The sequence below is a fragment of the Saccoglossus kowalevskii genome, chromosome 17 (assembly GCF_978046115.1).
Source record: "Saccoglossus kowalevskii chromosome 17, keSacKowa6.1, whole genome shotgun sequence".
Classification (NCBI taxonomy): domain Eukaryota; kingdom Metazoa; phylum Hemichordata; class Enteropneusta; family Harrimaniidae; genus Saccoglossus; species Saccoglossus kowalevskii.
Window position 1 is genome coordinate 1,071,046 of NC_140657.1, and position 20,896 is coordinate 1,091,941.

The 20,896-nt window shown below is 34.1% G+C and overlaps 1 protein-coding gene across 2 annotated transcripts in view; it reads right to left on the reverse strand.

Moving 5' to 3' along the window:
- Positions 1–256: 256 nt before the first annotated feature.
- The window catches only part of LOC102807501 (syntaxin-binding protein 1-like), a 71,223-nt gene continuing 50,583 nt past the window's right edge, over positions 257–20,896 (reverse strand). Inside the window, exons 12-17 of one of the 2 annotated variants that reach the window (XM_085492210.1) lie at positions 20,498–20,636; positions 19,719–19,828; positions 17,448–17,549; positions 17,203–17,294; positions 4,638–4,798; positions 257–4,057 (exon numbers count right to left, since the gene is read on the reverse strand). In XM_085492210.1, coding sequence (XP_085348336.1) covers positions 3,993–4,057; positions 4,638–4,798; positions 17,203–17,294; positions 17,448–17,549; positions 19,719–19,828; positions 20,498–20,636 — 669 coding nt within the window. In that variant the 3' untranslated portion in view covers positions 257–3,992. Of the gene's footprint in view, positions 4,058–4,556; positions 4,799–17,202; positions 17,295–17,447; positions 17,550–19,718; positions 19,829–20,497; positions 20,637–20,896 lie in introns of those variants that run through there. The other variant, XM_085492209.1, reaches the window with a different exon arrangement.

Here is a 20,896-nt window from a genome sequence, read left to right on the forward strand (position 1 = left end):
ATGCCTTTGTAATTATAATATGAATATGGCGACTCCACCTGAAAGTGCGACCCTTCGAATATCCCCATTACCTTCATTTGAAATCAAACAATAACCAAACCAACTGAAAAAACTTTTGTGTATTTTAAATAATATATTCCAATGATTTGAACTTTGAAGATTTTCCACTCTGAGAAAAATTGGATTTTTATTGCAAAGTTATTGTGTTTGTCTGAGATTGGACGAACACTTGTAAACAGAAAGTGCTACAAGACTGTTAACTGTGTAACTACATTTTTATTTATAACCATCAATATACACATAAATAACTGGCCATCTCTATACAATCATCACAACACTTTGACACAATCAAATTAAAAACTCAGTCAAGTGCAAAGTTTTAAATTTGATAGACAGTTATAAAGGTACCAGGTCTTTCAGTCTGCACATCAAATCACTTGCAATAGCATGGGGAAACACAACTCAACACTGGATGGAACAATTCTGTTTGCAATGAATCCCTTCAGAAATGCGAGTGGCCTTAGTACATGAATAGTGTGCTTGCTGTTCAGAAGTACATGTGACAAGTACATCTATAAATAGAATGATCAGAATGATTGTTCACTTGATCAACTCTACAAATATTAAATATTGCACCAAGAATGGAAAATATCACTTGTTTGCCCTAATACATGCTATCCATTGACTAATTACATAACTGTAGTATTTCCATAAATAGCATATGTTTAAGTACATATAATTTGCAATAAAAAGATGAAAAAACTGAAATTTGTAAACTGTTACTACGACAACCTAAATGTCTTTAGTCTTATAAATATTTATACATATCAACGACAGTTGAATCCAGGTCTAACATGCATGAGCTGAGCCAATTGCATCAAAGATTTCAGGTCATGTGATGTCAATGAACAGTTAATCAATTTGGCACCATGGCTTCTAATGCTAGAAGGTGGGTCCCTATTACATAGACCAGTCATCTCCTAGGAGAGAGACTGGGTGCAAGGAAGACCCAAACCTTTGTCATGGCATCAAATACAAATATGTCAGTCTGCTGAAATTTGGTAAAATTTGTCACATTGATTGGTGCATCAATATCATATCGGCAATTTTACATTGCACCCCATATCCAGTACGTGTGCACATGCAAAACGCTGTATCATCAACTTCCGGGGAAATTGGGCAATTCAAGACATTGGTGCACTCTGTTGAAGAGGAACCAATCAAATTAGAGTACTGTTACATTGCATGTTGGAATATCGTTAAAGGTCACAAGTTGCAAGTTTAGTTACCACCTACTCAACACAGCCAGGAAACTTCAACATACAACTGCTACATTATTGCTGACTTTGACAAAAAGAAATTCACTGCAAATATTATATTACTGACACATAATACTGAAGTGTTTCTTGACAAGTTATATTCAGAAATCAGATTCATTGCTTTTCACAAAGAAAAAAAAAATGGCAGCTTTCAATTGAATAACGAAAGTTCACATCAATTCAACAATTTAATTAGTACAAACTGAGACAAATTATTATCTGTCATTCAAATCAGAGCCAACTCACTTCAATGATATATTCAAATCAGGATCAAATCACAACAATAATACATTCAAAACAAAATCAATTCACATCAATGATATATTCAATTAAGGTGTAATTCATACACCAAGGACATGGAATCGGGGGGCAATTCACCTCACTGACATGTTCAAATCGGGGATCAATTAACCTCACTGACAGGTTCGAATCAGGGATCAATTCACCTCACTGAAATGTTTGAATCAGGGATCAATTCACCTCACTGACATGTTCGAATCAGGGATCAATTCACCTCACTGACATGTTCGAATCAGGGATCAATTCACCTCACTGACATGTTCGAATCAGGGATCAATTCACCTCACTGAAATGTTTGAATCAGGGATCAATTCACCTCACTGACATGTTCAAATCGGGGGTCAATTCACCTCACTGACATGTTCAAATCGGGGATCAATTAACCTCACTGACAGGTTCGAATCAGGGATCAATTCACCTCACTGAAATGTTTGAATCAGGGATCAATTCACCTCACTGACATGTTCGAATCAGGGATCAATTCACCTCACTGACATGTTCGAATCAGGGATCAATTCACCTCACTGACATGTTCAAATCGGGGATCAATTTACCTCACTGACAGGTTCAAATCGGGGATCAATTAACCTCACTGACAGGTTCGAATCAGGGATCAATTCACCTCACTGAAATGTTTGAATCAGGGATCAATTCACCTCACTGACATGTTCGAATCAGGGATCAATTCACCTCACTGAAATGTTTGAATCAGGGATCAATTCACCTCACTGACATGTTCAAATCGGGGATCAATTAACCTCACTGAAATGTTTGAATCAGGGATCAATTCACCTCACTGACAGGTTCGAATTGAGGGTCAATTCACCTCACTGACAGGTTTGAATCAGGGATCAATTCACCTCACTGACATGTTTTAATCGGAGGTCAATTCACCTCACTGACATGTTCAAATCGGGGATCAATTCACCTCACTGAAATGATTGAATCAGGGATCAATTCACCTCACTGACAGGTTCAAATCCGAGGTCAATTCACCTCACTGACATGTTCAAATCGGGGATCAATTCACCTCACTGAAATGATTGAATCAGGGATCAATTCACCTCACTGACAGGTTCAAATCCGAGGTCAATTCACCTCACTGACATGTTCAAATCGGGGATCAATTCACCTCACTGACATGTTCAAATCGGGAGTCAATTCACCTCACTGACATGTTTAAATCGGAGGTCAATTCACCTCACTGACAGGTTTAAATCAGGGATCAATTCACCTCACTGAAATGTTTGAATCAGGGATCAATTCATCTCACTGACATGTTTGAATCTGGATCAATTCACCTCACTGACAGGTTCAAATCAGGGATCAATTCACCTCACTGACAGGTTCAAATCAGGGATCAATTCACCTCACTGAAATGTTTCAATCAGGGATCAATTCACCTCACTGAAATGTTTCAATCAGGGATCAATTCACCTCACTGACAGGTTCAAATCAGGGATCAATTCACCTCACTGAAATGTTTGAATCAGAGATCAATTAACCTCACTGACAGGCTCAAATCAGGGATCAATTCACCTCACTGACAGGTTCAAATCAGAGATCAATTCACCTCACTGAATTACCCACACTGTAATAAAAACACTTAACATAGATAGAAAAAGAAAAAACAAGTCTATAAACATCAATAAAGTTAAACAAAGCTAGAATAATATGAATGTATAATAAAATAAGAACCTTTAAATATGCATGAAACACAATGGTTATCACAGCTTTCTAAAAGTACAACTACAAATTCCTGAAAATATTTTTACAACACAAGTCACATACTACTTAAAAAGTATGTTAATTTAGCATAGTAATTTACATTATTTAAATTTTTAAATGTAATACATGAAAGAATAGGAAACGCGGTTGCTTAATTTAGAAGACTCCCCTCTAGTGGCTACATATGATACACTGAAAACATAGGTGTTCATTGGCTTGTAGTATACAACATATTTATTGGACTTCAGTGTATGCAACTTTCTATATCAGTTATATATATAGAATGGAATTATTAGCATGAATATGGTGAATAGCATGACATTTATCCTAATCATGATGAAATGATGTAATAATCATTACAATTATTCCACAATTAAGGAGATAAATTATTGCACTGTTCTGTTTTAACTAAAAGTAGTAGATAAACTATTAGAAAATAAGATGAGACATGCTGACTACATATGGAATAGATTACTACTGTATCAAATAGTTACAATTCAAATATACACAATATACACTTGACAAAAAGAAAAAAAATGAGCAAATTTGAGAATGAATAAAATATTAAGTATATATGCTATAGATAATTTGGGTTTTGAAATCAACCAGACGGTTTCACGTCAAGCAGTATTATTGAGAAGGTATTCAGCTGTTACTGATATCTCGTAGATCACTGAGGAATCCCTCAGGTGTCATTATGTGTGTTGATCCTACAAAAAAAACATACAACTTACATTAGAATTACAAAATATACACATCAACAAAGCTATTGCACAATAAAAGTCCACACAAACTTAACTGCATAGAACCATTTCGATACCCGGTTCATATTCTTCTACAATGTTAATTGTGTTGTGAATTGATTTATGAATGAATACCTGTCACAACTAACTATTCTAATTTCAACATTCAAGTAATTAAATAGTCCTTGTGAGTTGGTGGGACATTTTGATTAAATAGTCTTTGTGACTTCGTGGGACATTTTGAATCATCAAGATCCCATACTGTCTAGTGTATTATTAAATCAACCCATACATGATATGGAATGGAAGAATTGCTTGACTTTGAAGAATTTGTCCCCAAAAAATTGCCAAAGATTTTCTAAAATACATAATGAACTGCAGAAGCAGGTGCCTGGCAATATGAAGTATTCTAATTTTCCCTTCTTGCAAACATGCTTTCAATTGAACCCACAAGTGCAGCTTGCACTTTAATTTTTTTTTTGTTTCAATAAAAAAATATATTTATTCATGGCATTCCCATAACACACAAAGGGCATGATGTACGTACCAACTACCACTTCCCACTTCTTCTGTGCTTTCTGTTCATTTGTAACTTCATATGCAGCTCTCATTTCAGAGAATGCCACACCTCCAATGATGAAAACAATCAAACGAGGCCCACTCTTGTGTTCCTGGTGCCCTCTATTGTGCCACTGACCATATCTTGCACTGAAAACATTAAGATTATACGTTACACTGAATACATGTACATGTATATATCAGGGTAGATTAGACATTTAGAGACTGTATAGATATCAGGGTAGATTAGACATGTAGAGACTGAATAGATATCAGGGTAGATTAGACATGTAGAGACTGAATAGATATCAGTAGATTAGTCATGTAGAGACTGAATAGATATCAGTAGATTAGACATGTAGAGACTGAATAGATATCAGGGTAGATTAGACATGTAGAGACTGAATAGATATCAGTAGATTAGATATGTAGAGACTGAATAGATATCAGTAGATTAGACATTTAGAGACTGAATAGATATCAGGGTAGATTAGACATGTAGAGACTGAATAGATATCAGTAGATTAGTCATATGGAGACTGAATAGATATCAGGGTAGATTAGATATGTAGAGACTGAATAGATATCAGTAGATTAGATATGTAGAGACTGAATAGATATCAGGGTAGATTAGATATGTAGAGACTGAATAGATATCAGTAGATTAGTCATGTAGAGGCTGAATAGATATCAGGGTAGATTAGACATGTAGAGACTGAATAGATATCAGGGTAGATTGGACATGTAGAGACTGAATAGATATCAGTAGATTAGTCATATAGAGACTGAATAGATATCAGTAGAATAGACATGTAGAGACTGAATAGATATCAGGGTTGATTAGACATGTAGAGACTGAATAGATATCAGTAGATTAGACATGTAGAGACTGAATAGATATCAGTAGATTAGACATGTAGAGACTGAATAGATATCAGTAGATTAGACATGTAGAGACTGAATAGATATCAGGGTTGATTAGACATGTAGAGACTGAATAGATATCAGGGTTGATCAGACATGTAGAGACTGAATAGATATCAGGGTAGATTAGACATGTAGAGACTGAATAGATATCAGGGTAGATTAGACATGTAGAGACTGAATAGATATCAGTAGATTAGACATGTAGAGACTGAATAGATATCAGTAGATTAGACATGTAGAGACTGAATAGATATCAGGGTTGATTAGACATGTAGAGATTGAATAGATATCAGGGTTGATCAGACATGTAGAGACTGAATAGATATCAGTAGATTAGACATGTAGAGACTGAATAGATATCAGTAGATTAGACATGTAGAGACTGAATAGATATCAGGGTTGATCAGACATGTAGAGACTGAATAGATATCAGTAGATTAGACATGTAGAGACTGAATAGATATCAGTTGATTAGACATGTAGAGACTGATTAGATATCAGGGTAGATTAGACATGTAGAGACTGAAGAGATATCAGTAGATTAGACATGTAGAGACTGAATAGATATCAGTAGATTAGACATGTAGAGACTGAATAGATATCAGTAGATTAGACATGTAGAGACTGAATAGATATCAGGGTAGATTAGACATGTAGAGACTGAATAGATATCAGTAGATTAGTCATGTAGAGACTAGATAGATATCAGTAGATTAGATATGTAGAGACTGAATAAATATCAGTAGATTAGACATGTAGAGACTGAATAGATATCAGTAGATTAGACATATAGAGACTGAATAGATATCAGTAGATTAGACATATAGAGACTGAATAGATATCAGTAGATTAGATATGTAGAGACTGAATAGATATCAGTAGATTAGACATATAGAGACTGAATAGATATCAGGGTAGATTAGACATGTAGAGACTGAATAGATATCAGTAGATTAGTCATGTAGAGACTGAATAGATATCAGTAGATTAGACATATAGAGACTGAATAGATATCAGGGTAGATTAGACATGTAGAGACTGAATAGATATCAGTAGATTAGACATGTAGAGACTGAATAAATATCAGTAGATTAGACATGTAGAGACTGAATAGATATCAGTAGATTAGACATGTAGAGACTGAATAAATATCAGTAGATTAGACATGTAGAGACTGAATAGATATCAGTAGATTAGATATATAGAGACTGAATAGATATCAGTAGATTAGACATGTAGAGAGTGAATAAATATCAGTAGATTAGACATGTAGAGACTGAATAGATATCAGGGTAGATTAGATATGTAGAGACTGAATAGATATCAGTAGATTAGACATCTAGAGACTGAATAGATATCAGTTGATTAGATATGTAGAGTCTGAATAGATATCGGGGTTGATTAGACATGTAGAGACTGAATAGATATCAGTAGATTAGACATATAGAGACTGAATAGATATCAGTAGATTAGATATGTAGAGACTGAATAGATATCAGTAGATTAGACATATAGAGACTGAATAGATATCAGGGTAGATTAGACATGTAGAGACTGAATAGATATCAGTAGATTAGACATGTAGAGACTGAATAGATATCAGTAGATTAGACATGTAGAGACTGAATAGATATCAGTAGATTAGACATGTAGAGACTGAATAGATATCAGTAGATTAAACATGTAGAGACTGAATAGATATCAGTAGATTAGACATGTAGAGACTGAATAAATATCAGTAGATTAGACATGTAGAGACTGAATAGATATCAGTAGATTAGACATGTAGAGACTGAATAAATATCAGTAGATTAGACATGTAGAGACTGAATAGATATCAGTAGATTAGATATATAGAGACTGAATAGATATCAGTAGATTAGACATGTAGAGACTGAATAAATATCAGTAGATTAGACATGTAGAGACTGAATAGATATCAGTAGATTAGATATATAGAGACTGAATAGATATCAGTAGATTAGACATGTAGAGAGTGAATAAATATCAGTAGATTAGACATGTAGAGACTGAATAGATATCAGGGTAGATTAGATATGTAGAGACTGAATAGATATCAGTAGATTAGACATCTAGAGACTGAATAGATATCAGTTGATTAGATATGTAGAGTCTGAATAGATATCGGGGTTGATTAGACATGTAGAGACTGAATAGATATCAGTAGATTAGACATATAGAGACTGAATAGATATCAGTAGATTAGATATGTAGAGACTGAATAGATATCAGTAGATTAGACATATAGAGACTGAATAGATATCAGGGTAGATTAGACATGTAGAGACTGAATAGATATCAGTAGATTAGACATGTAGAGACTGAATAGATATCAGTAGATTAGACATGTAGAGACTGAATAGATATCAGTAGATTAGACATGTAGAGACTGAATAGATATCAGTAGATTAAACATGTAGAGACTGAATAGATATCAGTAGATTAGACATGTAGAGACTGAATAAATATCAGTAGATTAGACATGTAGAGACTGAATAGATATCAGTAGATTAGACATGTAGAGACTGAATAAATATCAGTAGATTAGACATGTAGAGACTGAATAGATATCAGTAGATTAGATATATAGAGACTGAATAGATATCAGTAGATTAGACATGTAGAGAGTGAATAAATATCAGTAGATTAGACATGTAGAGACTGAATAGATATCAGGGTAGATTAGATATGTAGAGACTGAATAGATATCAGTAGATTAGACATCTAGAGACTGAATAGATATCAGTTGATTAGATATGTAGAGTCTGAATAGATATCGGGGTTGATTAGACATGTAGAGACTGAATAGATATCAGGGTAGATTAGATATGTAGAGACTGATTAGATATCAGTTGATTAGACATGTAGAGACTGATTAGATATCAGGGTAGATTAGACATGTAGAGACTGAATAGATATCAGTAGATTAGTCATATAGTATACTTTTATTTTTTTAATTTAATTTATTTATTAACACACAACATCCCCGGAGGGGATGAAAAGGGTTACAAATCAGATATTAGTAAAAGAAAAATAACCACATAAAAAATAAGGGAACAAAAAGGCATTAAAAAAAAAAAAGATAATAATTTGAATACAAGGAATGTATTACTGGCTTAGTTTATGTAGGTGCTGCTGTCTTGTATTAAAACAGTTTTTTAAATATTGCGCTAAAAGAATAGACATTTTCTCGTCACTTAGTAATGATATGAAATATTTTCATTACTAAATTTGTCAAAATTTGGTATACGTTTATTAGCTACAATGTAAAGTTTTAATCTTATTTCATTGTAATGAGGACAATTTGTGACAAAATGTTGTTCATCTTCAACATGGTCATTGTCGCACATATTGCAGACTCTGTCTTTAAAATCCAATCCTGTATGCCGGCCTGTTTCAATTTTCAGACAGTGGTTGCCAAGTCTAAATTTTGTTAAGGATTTGCGAAGTTCACTGTTTTTCATAATTGTTAAGTAGTTTTCTTGTTCTATTTTGGTTTTAAAAAGTTTGTAGGTTCTTAGTTTATTTTTAGAATTTGATTTTTTCCTATTGTCATTATTTATTTCATTTTTCCACTTAAACTCTTCTTTTAATTTCTCATCAATTGTTTTTAATTTTGATAATGAGATAATATTTGTTTCATTTAAAAGATAAGAATGGTTAATATTTTTTAATATCAGATCAAGTTTTTTAAACCATTTACTTTCAATAATTTTATTGACATAGTATGCTTCTTGAAGTAGAGTATTTGTGGAATTTGCAATACGATTGGCATATTTTATCATTTGTTTCTTAATAAAAGAGTCAAGAGGTAATTTTCCCAATTCACTATATATTGCCATGATTGTTGTATTTTTTGAGATACCAAGAATGTACCAATAGTATGTAAGCTGGACATCCTCTACAATTGATTTTGTAGAGCTTTCTTCTCCCCAAATGTCACTCCCATACACAATAACTGGTCTGATAAGTTTATCAAATAGTGACAGTAGTATGGACATGTCCAGATTACCAGATCCAATTTTGGTCTTTAATGAGAATAAGGCTTTTATTCCTTTTCTTTTTAGGTTTTTCATGGCATCTTTAAATTTACCATTTGGACTCATAGTTAAGCCAAGATAATTGAAATCTTTAACTATATTGATTTCTTTTCCTTCATAAAAGAATATTTCCTTGTTAAGGAGTCTGTTACACTTATTGAATATAATTATTTTTGTTTTATCTGTGTTGACAGACAACTGCCATTTTGATGTGTAGGCTGATAGTTTATCCAAACAGTTTTGTAATCCCCTTTTGGATTTTGAAAGAATCACAATATCATCTGCATAAAGAAGGCAATTAATGGGTGTGTTGTGTAACAGTGTAGGGTCACAATGATCATTATCAAAAATATCAGGCAGGTCACATCAGGTTTCACATCACCATACATATCTTTTATAATTTTGTACATATTACCGTTTACACCATTTTTCAACAATTTATAAAAAAGACCTTCATGCCAAACACTATCAAAGGCTTTTTTGAGGTCTACAAAGCAGGCATAAATTTTATTTGATGTTTTAGATTTATTTTTATCATTTGCCTGATGGATGATCTCCTTGTCCTGATGGAGGTATTTATTAATAATAGTTTTCAGGATAAACAGATTGTCTGTTGTCCGACAGTCTTTCCTGAATCCAAATTGTTTATTAGAGAGGATATTATTTTTTTCTAGATATGAAACTAGTCTTGTGTTTAAAATACTATTAAATAATTTACCTAAACAACTTGAAATTGCTATTCCCCTGTAATTAGAAGGATTCAATTTTGATCCAGATTTGTGCAAGGGTACAATAAGACTAGTATTCCAAGAATCGGGGAATTTGCCAGACATGAACACTATGTTAAAAAGTTTTTGTAGTGCGTCTGACAGGTAATAACCACCACATTTAAAAACCTCATTACTGATTTTGTCTTCTGCTGATGACTTATTATTTTTTAATTGGCTAATTGCTTTTTTAATTTCATTTTTTTGAATAGGACCATTCAAAGATTCTGTATTGACTGCGTCCACATTTTTCTCTAAAGTTTCTAGATGTGTTTTCATATTAGAGTGAACAGTGTTGTTTTTATTTAACAGTTTTTTAAAGTAAATTAACCAGTTTCCCAGGTGAAATAGGTTCATTATCTGAATGTGTTATACTGTCATTGTTTAAATCATTCAGTATTTTCCAAAATTTAGATGTATCACTTTTTGATTTTTCAAGCTCATTCAGTTTTAACTGTTTTAGGGCATGTTTCTTTTTCCTGACTAAATTTTTGAATTGCTTTTTTGTTTTGAAGTATCTACCACGAATAATCGGGTCTAGTGGATGTTTCTGCAGTAATTTTGAAATATTTTTTAATTCTACGCGAAGCAACCAGCAATCATTATCAAACCATTTTTTTCTTTTTTAGTACTGTTTTGTTTTTCTTTTTAAAACACTGAGACTGAATAGATATCAGTAGATTAGACATCTAGAGACTGAATAGATATCAGGGTTGATTAGACATGTAGAGACTGAAGAGATATCAGGGTTGATTAGACATGTAGAGACTGAATAGATATCAGGGTTGATTAGACATGTAGAGACTGAATAGATATCAGGGTTGTTCAGACATGTAGAGACTGAATAGATATCAGGGTTGTTCAGACATGTAGTGACTGAATAGATATCAGGGTAGATTAGACATGTAGAGACTAAAGAGATATCAGGGTAGATTAGTCATATAGAGACTGAATAGATATCAGGGTTGATTAGACATGTAGAGACTGAATAGATATCATGGTTGATTAGACATGTAGAGACTGAATAGATATCAGGGTTGATTAGACATGTAGAGACTGAATAGATATCATGGTTGATTAGACATGTAGAGACTGAATAGATATCAGGGTAGATTAGACATGTAGAGACTGAATAGATATCATGGTTGATTAGACATGTAGTGACTGAATAGATGTCGGGGTTGATTAGACATGTAGAGACTGAATAGATATCATGGTTGATTAGACATGTAGAGACTGAATAGATATCAGTAGATTAGACATGTAGAGACTGAATAGATATCAGGGTAGATTAGACATGTAGAGACTGAATAGATATCAGGGTAGATTAGACATGTAGAGACTGAATAGATATCAGGGTTGTTCAGACATGTAGTGACTGAATAGATATCAGGGTAGATTAGACATGTAGAGACTGAATAGATATCATGGTTGATTAGACATGTAGTGACTGAATAGATATCGGGGTTGATTAGACATGTAGAGACTGAATAGATATCATGGTTGATTAGACATGTAGAGACTGAATAGATATCAGTAGATTAGACATGTAGAGACTGAATAGATATCAGGGTAGATTAGACATGTAGAGACTGAATAGATATCAGGGTAGATTAGACATGTAGAGACTGAATAGATATCAGGGTTGTTCAGACATGTAGTGACTGAATAGATATCAGGGTAGATTAGACATGTAGAGACTGAAGAGATATCAGGGTAGATTAGTCATATAGACACTGAATAGATATCAGTAGATTAGATATGTAGAGACTGAATAGATATCAGGGTAGATTAGACATGCAGAGACTGAAGAGATATCAGGGTAGATTAGACATGTAGAGACTGAATAGAATCAGTAGATTAGATATGTAGAGACTGAATAGATATCGGTTGATTAGACATGTAGAGACTGAATAGATATCAGTAGATTAGACATGTAGAGACTGAATAGATATCAGGGTAGATTAGACATGTAGAGACTGAATAGATATCAGGGTAGATTAGACATGTAGAGACTGAATAGATATCAGGGTAGATTAGACATGTAGACTGAATAGATATCAGGGTAGATTAGATATGTAGAGACTGAATAGATATCAGTAGATTAGATATGTAGAGACTGAATAGATATCGGGGTTGATTAGACATGTAGAGACTGAATAGATATCAGGGTAGATTAGACATGTAGAGACTGAATATATATCAGGGTAGATTAGACATGTAGAGACTGAATAGATATCGGTTGATTAGACATGTAGAGACTGAATATATATCACTGTGCTCTCGCTGTCGCTCGCAAATGTCGTAAATTACGAAATTTTGACAAAATTTACGAACAAAATAAATATCTATTAGTAGGATTTACGAACACATTTTGTACAAAATACCCTCGCAAATCGCGCTCATTTAATTGTCAAGACTCGACTGTGATCATCACGCGTGTTACGGTTTGAGTGATTGCCATTTTAAAGTTAAACAACGTCCCGTTACTTCTAAGATTGCAACAATTGTTACATGGTGATCGCGAGCAACACGGAACTGCCACTGAATGTATTTTTCCACTCTAAAGTTATTTTGGTGTCATCGCACATGCGTAGTTTAGTCGACATGTGTTTCAAGATACCCCGCGACATTACTCTGAGTATGGAACGGTTTCATGTCGCCCTTATCAAACACGTGATTTATTTATTTATTGAAAATGGAGACTACGTCAAAAAGGAGCAGACAACTGCTCGACGACTATTTTTCACGACGAGATGGAGAAACCGCTAAATCGTGTTCAGAACCAGAAACAAATGGGTGTCCTAACCCTGACAGCACCAAGAAACTGAAAGTTGATCGTACTGCAGCACAATTTCAGAAATAATGGAAGGTTAGCTGCGGTTCCGTAGCTCTTTGGTGCGACATACAATCTAATTTTGCCCTACCAATTTCATTCGGACGTCTTGTTTTTATTTTTGTTGTTGTATGTCGAACATGGGCCGGCCAGTCTCTGTCACGTAAATAATGCGGTCGGCAACATAGGGCTATGATTCCACAGCTAATGGAAGGTGAGACAATGTTAGCGAATCGATCGAAAAATATTATAATTTGTGTAACATTCTTACCGGGCATTCTTAGCATTGAGATCGAGTTACAAGACCGAAAGTTACTTTAGTTACTTTTTCACTTTAATTCAGAAATTTCGATGAAAATAAATAGTCATTTTGTGTCGTCATAAACGTCAACATGCAGGTTTGCACGATGAGCACGGGAGATTACTTCATAATAATATTGATTGGCATAGAGTTTTTTTCTGAGAAATTTCCCGTGAAAATTTATTCACAGACTTATGTTCTTGGCAGTGAACATAGTGAACTTTTGAATGATGACTATTTTCCCCACTGTTAACAATGTGAGCTTATCATGAATATGTTTAATTAATACTGAGTTATTCAAATAAAGGTTCTGGTGTCTACATTTTATATTTTGTTGTGATGTTTTGTTGTACCATCATAAATGGTACATTTTGTGGAGCAGACTGCCTAATTTGATGTCATGAAATTACACACAAAATTAGAGCTCAGGTTGCACCAGCAAGCACCATTTTCAGCATGCTGTTCTTGTTTTCGGCGGACGACAGAGGGGACACCTCCCTCTCCTTCTCTCTTCCCCGTTGTGCTCGGTCGCGGGAAAATGCTCCGCAGTTTCCAGACAAAGTTTACTAATACTTTTTTTTCTTGATTAGTAAATTTACTATTACCTAGCAAATTCCAGAGAGAGCCCAGTATCAGGGTTGATTAGACATGTAGAGACTGAATAGATATCAGTAGATTAGACATGTAGAGACTGAATAGATATCAGTAGATTAGACATGTAGAGACTGAATAGATATCAGGGTTGATTAGACATGTAGAGACTGAAAAGATATCAGTAGATTAGACATGTAGAGACTGAATAGATATCAGGGTTGATTAGACATGTAGAGACTGAAAAGATATCAGTAGATTAGATATGTAAAGACTGAATAGATATCAGTAGATTAGACATGTAGAGACTGAATAGATATCAGTAGATTATACATGTAGAGACTGAATAGATATCAGTAGATTAGATATGTAGAGACTGAATAGATATCAGGGTAGATTAGACATGTAGAGACTGAATAGATATCAGGGTAGATTAGACATGTAGAGACTGAATAGATATCAGGGTAGATTAGACATGTAGACTGAATAGATATCAGGGTAGATTAGATATGTAGAGACTGAATAGATATCGGGGTTGATTAGACATGTAGAGACTGAATAGATATCAGTAGATTAGATATGTAGAGACTGAATAGATATCGGGGTTGATTAGACATGTAGAGACTGAATAGATATCAGGGTAGATTAGACATGTAGAGACTGAAAAGATATCAGTAGATTAGATATGTAAAGACTGAATAGATATCAGTAGATTAGACATGTAGAGACTGAATAGATATCAGTAGATTAGACATGTAGAGACTGAATAGATATCAGTAGATTAGATATGTAGAGACTGAATAGATATCGGGGTTGATTAGACATGCAGAGACTGAATAGATATCAGTAGATTAGACATGTAGAGACTGAATAGATATCAGGGTAGATTAGACATGTAGAGACTGAATAGATATCAGGCTAGATTAGACATATAGAGACTGAATAGATATCAGTAGATTAGACATGTAGAGACTGAATAGATATCAGGGTAGATTAGACATGTAGAGACTGAATAGATATCAGTAGATTAGACATGTAGAGACTGAATAGATATCAGGGTAGATTAGACATGTAGAGACTGAATAGATATCAGGGTAGATTAGACATGTAGAGACTGAATAGATATCAGGGTAGATTAGACATGTAGAGACTGAATAGATATCAGGGTAGATTAGACATGTAGAGACTGAATAGATATCAGGGTAGATTAGACATGTAGAGACTGAATAGATATCAGGGTTGATTAGACATGTAGAGACTGAATAGATATCAGGGTAGATTAGACATGTAGAGACTGAATAGATATCAGGGTAGATTAGACATGTAGACTGAATAGATATCAGGGTAGATTAGATATGTAGAGACTGAATAGATATCGGGGTTGATTAGACATGTAGAGACTGAATAGATATCAGTAGATTAGATATGTAGAGACTGAATAGATATCGGGGTTGATTAGACATGTAGAGACTGAATAGATATCAGGGTAGATTAGACATGTAGAGACTGAAAAGATATCAGTAGATTAGATATGTAAAGACTGAATAGATATCAGTAGATTAGACATGTAGAGACTGAATAGATATCAGTAGATTAGACATGTAGAGACTGAATAGATATCAGTAGATTAGATATGTAGAGACTGAATAGATATCGGGGTTGATTAGACATGCAGAGACTGAATAGATATCAGTAGATTAGACATGTAGAGACTGAATAGATATCAGGGTAGATTAGACATGTAGAGACTGAATAGATATCAGGCTAGATTAGACATGTAGAGACTGAATAGATATCAGTAGATTAGACATGTAGAGACTGAATAGATATCAGGGTAGATTAGACATGTAGAGACTGAATAGATATCAGTAGATTAGACATGTAGAGACTGAATAGATATCAGGGTAGATTAGACATGTAGAGACTGAATAGATATCAGGGTAGATTAGACATGTAGAGACTGAATAGATATCAGGGTAGATTAGACATGTAGAGACTGAATAGATATCAGGGTAGATTAGACATGTAGAGACTGAATAGATATCAGGGTAGATTAGACATGTAGAGACTGAATAGATATCAGTAGATTAGACATGTAGAGACTGAATAGATATCAGGGTTGTTCAGACATGTAGTGACTGAATAGATATCAGGGTAGATTAGACATGACTGAATAGATATCAGGGTAGATTAGACATGTAGAGACTGAATAGATATCAGTAGATTAGACATGTAGAGACTGAATAGATATCAGGGTAGATTAGACATGTAGAGACTGAATAGATATCAGGGTAGATTAGACATGTAGAGACTGAATAGATATCAGGGTAGATTAGACATGTAGAGACTGAATAGATATCAGTAGATTAGACATGTAGAGACTGAATATGTATCAGTAGATTAGACATGTAGAGACTGAATAGATATCAGGGTTGTTCAGACATGTAGTGACTGAATAGATATCAGGGTAGATTAGACATGTAGAGACTGAATAGATATCAGGGTTGGTTAGACATGTAGAGACTGAAGAGATATCAGGGTAGATTAGTCATGTAGAGACTGAATAGATATCGGTAGATTAGATATGTAGAGACTGAATAGATATCGGGGTAGATTAGACATGTAGAGACTGAATAGATATCAGGGTAGATTAGACATGTCGAGACTGAATAGATATCAGTAGATTAGACATGTAGAGACTGAATAGATATCGGGGTTGATTAGACATGTAGAGACTGATTAGATATCAGGGTAGATTAGACATGTAGAGACTGAATAGATATCAGGGTAGATTAGACATGTAGAGACTGAATAGATATCAGGGTAGATTAGACATGTAGAGACTGAATAGATATCAGTAGATTAGACATGTAGAGACTTAATAGATATCAGGGTAGATTAGACATGTAGAAACTGAATAGATATCAGGGTAGATTAGATATGTAGATTGAATTGGTATAGACTGAATAGATATACAGATAGATTAAAAATGAAGTATGGAGAAAATAGAATACTAGGCATGTGTAGATAGACATGATATCAATTTGATACATCTAGGAACAAAAACATACCTTCTTGCTGCGGATGATGTATATGTTGGTCCTGCAGCTCTTCCTGACAAATAAGGAAATATTTTCGTATCCAACTTTTCTGTGATTGCATCCTGTGAAACAAATGTATAATATATAAGTTAGTGAAGTCTTTTGTGGCATACTGATTGTAGCCCATGCATTGTAGCTTATACCAAATTTTTTAAATGACATTTAATTTGCTGTTATTACAATACAGTGTCACAGCTAGAAACAGACATATTTACCTCCATTATATCTTTAATAACAGGACACCACCTGGACATCTGGTAGGTATGCTCAGTGATTCTTTCTTTTCTTTCCAATTGTTTATGCTTACGTTTACCACTCTGTAAATTAATAATAATTTGATAATACATTTCATTTCTGAATCAAAATAATGGTTTTAAGATCAAGTGAAAAGATTTATGAGAGATAACGACAGTTAGTTATCTATCTTATCTTATCTTATCTTATCTTATCTTATATGTGTTTATTTCAGGTACTATGGCCTGGCCTTCAGTACAAAATAATAATACAAAAACATAATAGGGATACAATGTTATTTAGGTTGAAATAGTCTGTCTATATAATAAAGCATACCGTTATATACAAACTTTGTCATTACTCTGCAGTATTGTCACATATTGTCATTACTCTGCAGTATTGTCACATATTGTCATTACTCTGCAGTATTGTCACATATTGTCATTACTCTGCAGTATTGTCACATATTGTCATTACTCTGCAGTATTGTCACATATTGTCATTACTCTGCAGTATTGTCACATATTGTCATTACTCTGCAGTATTGTCACATATTGTCATTACTCTGCAGTATTGTCACATATTGTCATTACTCTGCAGTATTGTCACATATTGTCAGACTCCGCAGTATTGTCACATATTGTCATTACTCTGCAGTATTGTCACATATTGTCAGACTCCGCAGTATTGTCACATATTGTAAGACTCCGCAGTATTGTCACATATTGTCAGACTCCGCAGTATTGTCACATATTGTCAGACTCCGCAGTATTGTCACATATTGTCAGACTCCGCAGTATTGTCACATATTGTCATTACTCCGCAGTATTGTCACATATTGTCATTACTCCGCAGTATTGTCACATATTGTCAGACTCCGCAGTATTGTCACATATTGTAAGACTCCGCAGTATTGTCACATATTGTCAGACTCTGCAGTATTGTCACATATTGTCAGACTCCGCAGTATTGTCAGATATTGTCAGACTCCGCATTATTGTCAGATATTGTCAGACTCTGCAGTATTGTCACATATTGTCAGACTCTGCAGTATTGTCACATATTGTCAGACTCCGCAGTATTGTCACATATTGTCAGACTCCGCATTATTGTCAGATATTGTCAGACTCCGCAGTATTGTCACATATTGTCAGACTCCGCAGTATTGTCACATATTGTCAGACTCCGCAGTATTGTCAGATATTGTCAGACTCCGCAGTATTGTCACATATTGTCAGACTCCACAGTATTGTCACATATTGTCAGACTCCGCAGTATTGTCACATATTGTAAGACTCCGCAGTATTGTCACATATTGTAAGACTCCGCAGTATTGTCACATATTGTCAGACTGCAGTATTGTCACATATTGTCAGACTCCGCAGTATTGTCACATATTGTCAGACTCCGCAGTATTGTCACATATTGTCAGACTCCGCAGTATTGTCACATATTGTCAGACTCTACAGTATTGTCACATATTGTCAGACTCTGCAGTATTGTCACATATTGTCAGACTCCGCAGTATTGTCACATATTGTCAGACTCCGCAGTATTGTCACATATTGTCAGACTCCGCAGTATTGTCACATATTGTCAAACTCTGCAGTATTGTCACATATTGTCAGACTCTGCAGTATTGTCACATATTGTCAGACTCTGCAGTATTGTCACATATTGTCAGACTCCGCAGTATTGTCACATATTGTCAGACTCCGCATTATTGTCAGATATTGTCAGACTCCGCAGTATTGTCACATATTGTCTGACTCCGCAGTGTTGTCACATATTGTCAGACTCCGCAGTATTGTCACATATTGTCAGTACTCGTTAGTTGATAACATTTTCATTGGCAGTTGATGAGTAAAAAAAGGAATTTTTTAAAATAAAATAAAAAAATTTAAAAATAAATTGGGCACAATTAAAATTCATCTTATATTGCATAAATAATGATGTTATAACAAAATTCTGACTCCCTATCACTCTTTGAACTAATTCAATTGCCACTGATGCTCTACCACACAAGAGAAATCACAAATGAACCATAATTGTTTGTATTTCATAAGACAAGACAGGCTTAAACACTTTATATGAATCTAGCTTAAGATTTTCATCTACACCCAATGACTAGTAATGTTTATGTTTGTTTGAATTCATTTCAGTTCCTATATACTTACCACATACACACAATAGATTTGAAAGCTGTATAACAACAGTGTTTAAGCACTGAATAGTTCAGTGCTTCTACTTACATCCTGTATAATCTGTACTCCTAAATGTGTCATATTGGGAATGATACACTTCTCTTGATCTGGTATCTGGGCATGCTGAATTAACTTTGCCAGGTTTTCTTCACTGATACCTGAACCAAACAGAATATTTATTTATTTGTTGCAGTGCTTGTGAAACAGAGGCTAAGAAAATAAACAAGCAGCCTCATGGCTGAGATAGCTCTGCAGATATATCATTAGAAATGAACAAATCTCAAAGAGGTCTATCTGATGTACCTATATGTATGACATCAAAGCACTTGGACTTGTGTTTTTTAACAAGAAGTAGAAAATATCACCTTTTACCAAAAAAGACAAACATATTCATTAAAATTAGAGAATTGAAGATATTATCATGAAATGAACAAATCTGAGAGAGGTCTACCTGTAGTACCTATATATATAGTATCAAAGCAATTGGACTTGCGGTTTTCAAAAAGAAGTTGAAAATATCACTTTTTACCAAAAATTACAAAAATAATCTTCAAAATTAGAGAATAAACAAATCTAAGAGAAGTCTACCCAAGGTACATATATACCAAGTATCAGAGCATTCAGGCGTGTAGTTTTCAAGAAGAAGTCGAAAAAGTAAAACATTGACACGGACGACGACGGACAATCACTCATATGATAAGCTCCGCTTGACTAAGTCAACAGCGGAGCTAAAAAGAATATATAGTCTTAAATTTGACTTAAACCTTCTTAAAGTAACAATAAAGAGTCTTGTATAAATGGCCATTAAAAGTGGAAACTATACTTACCATTCTTGCCGATAATGTAGAGTAAAATAATTCTAATCTTATCATATGCTGTGACGTTAGAATCCAGCAATATAGGGACAATATTTCTCATCTGATCACGTATCTTTTCTCCATCTACATCAGTTCCCATTGCTAAGTCCTATAAGGAAAATAGAGTGTTTCATTACAGCTACACCAATGGTACAATGACTTCTAGGAAGGTCTATTAAGTAAACCATATAGCATTTTGTATTTTAAATTGAAACAGCTTTCAATCATTTCAAAAACAACAAGCCATGCATGGCACAGTCCCCTTTCGTTATCGAATTTAAGATATATAGTTTTGTTTATTGTAATATAGCTGGAATATAACCATGTCAGGAATATGATTATGATGATTGTTTAACATTAAAATGATTG